Source organism: Nicotiana tomentosiformis, chromosome 1 (genome assembly GCF_000390325.3).
Source record: "Nicotiana tomentosiformis chromosome 1, ASM39032v3, whole genome shotgun sequence".
In the NCBI taxonomy this organism is placed as follows: domain Eukaryota; kingdom Viridiplantae; phylum Streptophyta; class Magnoliopsida; order Solanales; family Solanaceae; genus Nicotiana; species Nicotiana tomentosiformis.
The window spans coordinates 154561842-154570150 of NC_090812.1; the positions used below are offsets into that span (position 1 = coordinate 154561842).

Below are 8309 nucleotides of genomic sequence, written 5' to 3' on the forward strand. Positions count from 1 at the left end.
CAACAAGTTTCTTCTATATACTTATTAGTGGCATTTTAGATTAAATTTTATGTAAGGTATTTGCTAGCTATATATATATATATATATATATATATATATATATATATATATATATATATATATATATATATATATATATATATATATATAAGTTATATATGGCAATATTGATGGAATATTTATATTGTAAATTATCACAATATAATATACTTGAAGTATATTAAAGGTATATTTTGAGTTAAAATAAAATTATACAGAAAAAGTTAAAAACTCAAAAAAAACTAAAATTCTCAGGGTCGAGAGGGAATTATTTTTTAGATGTTCTTCTTTCAGAATCTATGATATATTTGGGAAAGTGTTATTTATAGAAGAGAAAAAAGAATTTATGGAAGAGTGAGGGAAAAGGAAATGTGGTAAAAAATATATTAATGTAGAGAGTTCTTTACTTAATGGAATTATCAATGTGAAAGTGTTAAAATAGTAAAAAAAATATGCCTTTTGGAATAAATAAAGCCTACTATTATTTATGATAATAGTTTTTTAAAAAAACGAGCAATCATTCTCATAGTTTTAATTGGAATATTTTCGACCCTTCTCTTTCCACCAATTGCTATCTTCAATCTCTTTACAGAACCCGAAACAAAAATTCAAAAACCCTAACAGAATTTCTTCACGATCTTCCCAAATTTTACCCTCTCAATTCCTATTAATTCCCTCCAACTCCACTCCCTTTTCCCTCCCATGAATTTCTCCTTTCACAAACCCTAAAACCCCAAAAATCGCCAATTCACACAATGTCGGAGCAGCCAATAATCACTCACGTCTCCGATACGAGTCCATTGAACCGGCCAACGAGCTCCCGATCCGTGACGGAAACTGTAAACGGCTCACACCGGTTTGTGATCCAGGGGTATTCGTTGGCGAAAGGAATGGGAGTGGGAAAACATATCGCAAGTGATAATTTCACCGTTGGAGGTCATCAGTGGGCGATTTACTTCTATCCGGATGGGAAAAATCCTGAGGATACTTCGACGTACGTGTCGGTTTTTATTGCGCTTGCAAGTGAAGGAACGGATGTTAGGGCTTTGTTTGAGTTGACGCTTGTTGATCAGAGCGGTAAAGGGAAGCATAAGGTTCATAGTCATTTTGATCGGTCACTTGAGAGCGGGCCTTATACATTGAAATACCGCGGCAGCATGTGGTAATTTTCTTTAACTCCCATATTTTAGCTTTAATTTGAGGGCGAACCTCAGTGCAATGTAGCAATTTGTCATTTCTTATGTGATATGGTTTTAATTTGTAGTAGATTTGAAGTTTCCATGCTTTATTGCTGAGTTAGTTGTTGCGTTCTATTGGTTTATGTCAAAGATTGCTGTTGCAGCTGCTATTTATGAGCAGTTTAGAAAGTATTAATTCCCAATTTAACTCCTGCAATTTTGTTTTAGTTTGAGGGCAAGCCTTCGGGCTATGGTAAATTGGCAGTTGCAAAAAATGCTACTAGCTGATTTCTGTCCATCTGCCTAAGCCTTGATAGGCGCAATTACCCGATATTTGTGCTGGTGGGAGATAGCATGTACCTGGTGGAATAGTTGAGGTGTGTGTAAGCTAGCTTGAACATAAAATAAAGAAGAAAAATTGGCAGTGTGTTTGTGATTTCTTTAAATTATTTAATTTTACTTTAATTTGCAGTGAATAAGTTTTCATGCGTTATTGTTGAGTTTACCTGTTTCATTCTATTGATTTATGCAAAAGACTGAAATTTGTGCTGTTGCAAGTGCTATTTATAAGCATTGTGGAAAGTTTTAATTCAACTTGTGTTAGTTGGAATTTTGTTCGATCAATAAATATGCCTCTATCCTTCTAGCATCTATCCAAAATGATCAAACTCTGTCCTATGTGAAGTTGCGTGAGAAATTAGTTGGGACAAGCTATAATTATGTTTCGTTCGGCTTTATTCAGGGTTCAGTATTAAGAGGGCTAATTATAGCTAATAATAATTGTGAAGACATCAACAACAACAACGAATCTAGTATAATCGCACAAGTGGAGTCTGGAGAGGGTAGTGTGTACACAGACCTTGCCAGTTGCTCCTACCTTGTGAATGAATAATTGTGAAACGTAGTTAAATAAATAAAAGTATTCCTCTCAAAAGCTTAAGTTTTTACATGAAATGGTTTACACATCAACATGGTAAGCACGTTCACTCTCGTAAGTGCATATCAAGTCCACGTTTGAACTCCAAAAATCCCGGCTTACACGTGTAGGGGGATGTTGAGATGTATACAACCCCCACATTGGTTGTAAAGGGCATGCAAAATGTTTTATAAGGGTCTTGGGTTACTCCATCCATTCTCATAAATTAAAAAACAAAAAGAATCTGACTCGTAAGTGAGGGAGTGTTTGAAGGGTCAGCTAGAGACACTCTGTCCTTCTCGAAAACTCGATATTTTTGATGATGCGGTTCACTTCTTATTAGAATGTCTCACATTGGTTCAGAGAATGAGTCGTTGTCTTCTTATATGGTCTTCGCAATCCTTCTTTTCTTCGGCAATCCTTCTTATATGGTCTTATTGGAATGTTTCACATTGGTTGGGTAATATAATTTTATTGATGTTAGTCTTGGGTAATCCTAATTTTATAAGCTAGTTTTTGGGGTTAAATTAGGCCCAATGTCCTTATTTGTAATATGGTATAAGAGCTAGACCCGTTCCAATTCTTAGTTTACCCAATTTGGGTCCCCATTTTACATATTTCATGCTCTAAATGTCTAGACCTAGGTTTGTTGGGGTTGTTAGAATGTCCCAAATTGGTTGACGAAATGGTATGTCTCCTTGGACAATCCTAACCTCATGAGCTAACTTTTGAGGTTGCGTTAGTCCCGTTTTTTTAACTCATCTCAATGTAAACAGTCTTTTAAAGTAATTTGGATAAAGTGATCTGCTCAAGTATTTAATTGTTTTGATATGTTGCGAGGGTCTTTTCTGTTACCAAAGTTGCCCTATGCATGTAGTAGTTGATGCTTGTTGAGCACTGACTACATAAAATGAGAAATATTACATGGGCCATATGTATAATGTAATATAACAGTCAAAAAAATGTAATATAACAGTCGCTTGGAGAATTGATACAAGAAGAAATGAATGGGAGGTAGAACGCTTGAATGTAGTCAAACCTGATCATCAAGGTGCACAGCACTAATTATCCTCTTTATATTCAATCAAGAAGTTGGTAGTTATCATCACAAAACTTCATTGAATGCTGAGACATCTTATTGTGTCGACATTATTTGTGGGCGATATTTGGTACTTGCTGACGGTGGTGCATCTCCTTGATGACACATGCTCTATTATTAGGTTTTTCCCTTTCTTGAAATTTTCTATTCCTTGTCATGGCATTAATGTGAAAAAAAAAAACACAAACTAGAACTAGTATCTAGGAGACCCTAATCGAACTTTATTTTTTCCTTTTTCTTTAAGCTTGATATTGTCTATTATAACTGAAGATAAAATTTGCTATACTTGTTTATATGTGTGGTATGCAGGGGCTACAAACGTTTCTTTAGACGAGCGATGCTTGAAACTTCAGATTATCTCAAGGATGACTGTTTGAAAATCAATTGCACTGTTGGAGTTGTTCGATCTACGATTGACTGTTCGAGCTTACATCCAATACAGGTTCCAGATTCTGATATTGGATCGCACTTTGGCATGCTATTGGAAAATATGGAAGGCTCTGATGTTGTTTTCAGTGTGGCTGGTGAAAAATTTCATGCCCATAAGCTGGTATTGGCTGCTCGTTCTCCTGTATTCCGCACTGAATTTTTTGATGAGCTGGAGGGTGATAAGCAGGAGATTGTTGTCGCGGATATGGAACCCACTGTCTTCAAAGTGAGCATCAACGTCTTTTCTTTTTTACCTCTTTTAATCAGTTTAGTTTAAATTAGGTTTTCCTGTGCTGTCGAAGTAGACGATATTTCTCATTGCTTCAGATAGTGGCATTTTTCCATCTCTCTTTCTGTATTTGTTTCTCCAAAGTAACTTTTGTTTTTTTTTGGGGCAGAAAAGATTAAAAATTCTTTTGAACAATAAAATTAAATTCTCACTCTCCCCTTCTTTGATATATCCTATTCTTGTGGCATGAAACAGGCTCTGTTGCACTTCATATACAGAGATTCTCTTGTAGAAGAAGAGCTAGAAGATACTAGTTCTTCTTCTATTCCTTCTGTGACTGATACATTGACAGCAAAACTGCTAGCAGCAGCTGATCTGTATGATTTAACAAGGCTCAGGCGGGTGTGTGAATCTCATCTTTGCAAAGATATTTCCGTGAACTCTGTTTCCAGAACTCTTGCTTTAGCTGACCGTTACCATGCCACGGAACTCAAAGCTGTCTGCCTTAGATTTGCTGCTGAAAATCTTGCAGGTATGAGAGATATTATTTGTTGCAACTTGTCCATATATTAGAGTGACTTCTGCAGAGTGTCCTGAGCTGCTTAACTGAAACTTGTGCATTTTGCCTTGTCTTGGATTGCAACAAAATGAAAATTAATAATTGTTTAGCATGAACCTTGTATATTTTGCCTGGTCCTTGGTGTTTTCTTTTTGTGGGTGGCGGGCGGTAGGTTATTTGTCATCTTTTTTGCTCTTTTGGAGCAGCTGTGAAGTAAGTAGACTTGTAGCATGTCCATGGTATCTATTGAATCTATCTTTGTCTGTATAGTTAACCATTTTCCATGTCCGCCCTTTTGCTGAATGTCTTGCGATCCCTCTTTTCCAAAACCAATTTAGCAGGAGTTATGCTTCTTTACTGAAGCTGTCAATATATTTTATGTCTGATAGGACATAAGCTGAGCAAAGAAGATTAGTCTTTCTTCTTTTGCTAGGAATACTTTCCTTTTTCTTTTCTCTTCTCATGAAAAATATTGAAAATTCAAAAGTGCAGCCGTCAGGTGGAATAAGAGTGTTCTGCTCCGAATTTTACCAAAATTGAAGCTGCTTTAGATATCCTAAACCACGACAACAAACAGAACAGATGCCTCATTCCCAGCTACTTGGGTTGGTTATATGCATCCTAGCTGTCCATCTCGCTCTATTTGGACCTATTTCATTCCTATGTTCAATAACATGGGATTCTCTTCCACTAGTGTCTCTCTAGAGATATTTTATCAAAGAGTTAGACTTTGGTATAAAGGACTTCTTTCTATAAGTATTCCTCTGTCTTTACCTCTTTGGTTTTCTTCACTGCCTCCCCTCTTCTTACAAACACAAAGAAGCTGCATGTCATCCCAGGCCATATATGTGATCAGTACCTTTATGACAAGATGCGGATGGATAAGATTAGGAATGAGGATATTCGGGAGAGGGTGGGCGTGGCTCCCGTGGATGACAAGATGCGGAAGCGAGGCTTAGATGGTTCGGGCACGTGCGGAGGAGGAGCCTAGGTGCTCCGGTTAGGAGGTGTGAGCGGTTGGCTCTGGCAGGTACGAGAAGAGGTAGAGGGCGGCCTAAGAAGTATTGGGGTGAGGTGATCAGGCAGGACATGGTGCGACTTCAGATTTTCGAGGACATGGCTCTTGATAGGAAGGTGTGGAGGTCGAGCATTAGGGTCGTAGGTTAGGGGGTAGTCGAGCGTTTCTCTTCGTCGCGCCGGCTAGTCTGATAGTGTTTTGTCTAGGACTGCTAGCGGTTTTTATTGTGTTTCACATTTTTTCTGTCTTTCACATTTTGGCCTTTCCATTTATTTGCTGTATTTTACGATGCTGATACTATTTTTCTGGTTTCTGTTGTTACGGATCTATTGTCTCTGAGCTGAGGGTCTCCCGGAAATAGCCTCTCTATCCCTTCGGGGTAGGGGTAAGGTATGCGTACACTCTACCCTCCCTAGACCCCACTAGTGGGATTCTACTGAGTTGTTGTTGTTGTACCTCTACGACAATGTAACAAGCCCATAATAAAAAAGCATCTAAAATTTCCGACCTATCCACTTCTTTTTTCATGACGGTGGTGCTCGGGCCAGCTTGCGTGCACCTCGACTAATTCCACGGCGTACCTGCCACCTTCCCACCAGCACAAGTACCGAGTAACTCTGTTCACCAATGCTTGCACATATAGGGTGAAATCACTTAATGTTTTTGCCTCCGCCATGACTTGAACCTGAGACCTCATAGTTCTCAACCACGAGATCACTATCCATTTTCTATGAGATATAGAAATCTATACTCATGAGGTCCCTATTTGTATAGAAGATTGGATCTCTTTTGTTGAGAATTATATTTTGGTGTAGGTTCTCTTTTTTTGGTATACGGCTTGTACACGGGGTTAGTCCCCAATTGTTAATAAAATTATTTACCTTATAAAAAAAATGAGATATAGAAATCTAGAGACGGGAAGTAATGGATCGCTATCCTGACCTAGTGAAGTAAGGATGGAAAATTGTTAAAACTTGTGCTCATGAATTTGGCATGGACATCTTTGCCACTGATGTTACTGATGCCGAATTCAATTCCATTGAACACAAGTTCGCCTGGTGGTGACATCAACGGAACTTCTATGGATCCATTAATCTCCTTTTGTTGTACCAGCAAGGCTACACACAACCATGCACCTCAAGTCTTAAGCCACACGCCACACAGCACCAAAAGAACTCTTTAACTGTCAAATTCCAACTTCCATTGTTCTCTCTGATAGCTTACTTTTTTCTAGATCTGTTAGTGGGTGCATCATGGAATCCACTCAAGTGAAAATAAACTCCTACTTTGGAATTCAAATGAGTTTTCTGCATATGAACATAAAAGTACAATAAGATTTTCTCTGAAATGAAAGAAGAATTGTACTTAGCCACGCTGCTGTAAACTCTTAAAACAGAAAGCATCCATACTTAGTGACAGTCTGCTATTAGCTTAATCACATTTTGATTTTATTTGACTATGAGGGACTAACTTGAAGAATTAGATCCTATGAAGCTCTGTCTGCCATACACATATCTTGATTATTAGATGACTGCAATATATGTGTCAAGTAGTCCTGTTTTTTGGTGCTCTTATTTGGTTTGTAACGTTGAATGCCTCTTTTGAAGATTCTAACTTCAGAAATTACATGAGTAAATTGAAAAGCAATCTGAAAATGGTATGAGAAATGTTTTCTTCCTGGAATTAAGCAAAAAATGTTTCTCACTAGTGAGTGCTTTCGGATGGAATATTTATTCTGAAATGGCTATTAAGTTTATAATGACTGATATACATGTATGTATCTGGTAGTTGTGTCTGTTGTAAATGGGCGTACTATAAAGTTAACCTCGTGTAAATTAGATTCCAATTAATGAAATTTAACTACCTTTCTGGAAAGAGACAGAGGGAAAATTATGTACTTCCCTAGAAGTTGAAAAAATTCTTTTACCACCAAAGAGGCTCTAACTCCCACATCCTAAATTTTGGAATTCACCAAGTTAGGGCATTTCAAATGTGTGTCGAAGACACATGAAAAAATTACAGACCTATGCGACTAGCCCTCGGGGATTTCTCGGTTATCAAAAACAAAAGATACAGTGCTATAGAATGTCACAATGAATGTGCATATCCCTTTGGATATCCAAATGTCTAGCATTTTCTTTGATGAGTTGCTGCCCCATTGGGGAGTTTGGCTTCGACTTCTGTAACTAGCAGCAGAGTTCCTTTGGGGACCTTTCTATGTTAAAAACTATGATAGACATGGAAATCTGCAGGTGTTTTTTTGTGTGCTTGCTTTGCACTGTAGTCTTCTCTCATCTATTAGTTGGCATGTTTTCGCAGCTGTCATGCAATCGGATGGATTTGAATACCTTAAAGAAAACTGCCCATCTCTTCAGTCGGAGCTTCTTAAAACTGTTGCTGGTTGTGATGATGATTGTAGCAGTGGAGGTGGAAAGTCTAGAAGCGTTTGGGCCCAGCTTTCAGATGGTGGTGATACCAATGGCAGGAGGGTAAGGCAACGGACCTGATTTTAGGTAGAATACCCTGATGTTGTTCTGTATATTGGAGGACAGTGTTGAAAATGTTGATAGGAAGGTAAAATTGTACCATAGTTTCTGAAATATCAATGACGGGTCTGTTTTTAATACCAGTATCCTGGAAGTTGTTGCGTACTGAGTTTTTTTTACCTTCAAACTGACACCAAGTTGGGTTGTCAGTAGGCTATTCAGGGTAAGACTTGATCCCAGAAAGCCATTGCCTTTGCTTTTGCCAATATAACCTTGTAATTGGAGGATACTGTTGTTTGTAATTCACGTGCTGCTCTGTAGAAAAAGGATGCTTTCTTCTCTGGTTTATTACCAAA

The 8309-nt window shown here is 37.8% G+C and overlaps 1 protein-coding gene across 1 annotated transcript; it reads left to right on the plus strand.

The window, feature by feature from the left end:
- Positions 1–575: 575 nt before the first annotated feature.
- LOC104100937 (BTB/POZ and MATH domain-containing protein 4) lies at positions 576–8309 on the plus strand. The gene is made up of 4 exons (XM_009608305.4): positions 576–1201; positions 3542–3887; positions 4146–4422; positions 7787–8309. The coding sequence occupies exons 1-4, from the start codon at positions 795–797 to the stop codon at positions 7972–7974; spliced, it is 1218 nt and encodes a 405-aa protein (XP_009606600.1). The 5' UTR covers positions 576–794; the 3' UTR covers positions 7975–8309.

Bases quoted from the DNA above. Each gene is read 5' to 3' on its own strand.
- LOC104100937 (XM_009608305.4), top strand. From the start codon at position 795: ATGTCGGAGCAGCCAATAATCACTCACGTCTCCGATACGAGTCCATTG. The intron at 3,888-4,145 runs GTGAGCATCAAC...GGCATGAAACAG, and splicing joins TGGAACCCACTGTCTTCAAA to GCTCTGTTGCACTTCATATA. The intron at 4,423-7,786 runs GTATGAGAGATA...ATGTTTTCGCAG, and splicing joins TGCTGCTGAAAATCTTGCAG to CTGTCATGCAATCGGATGGA.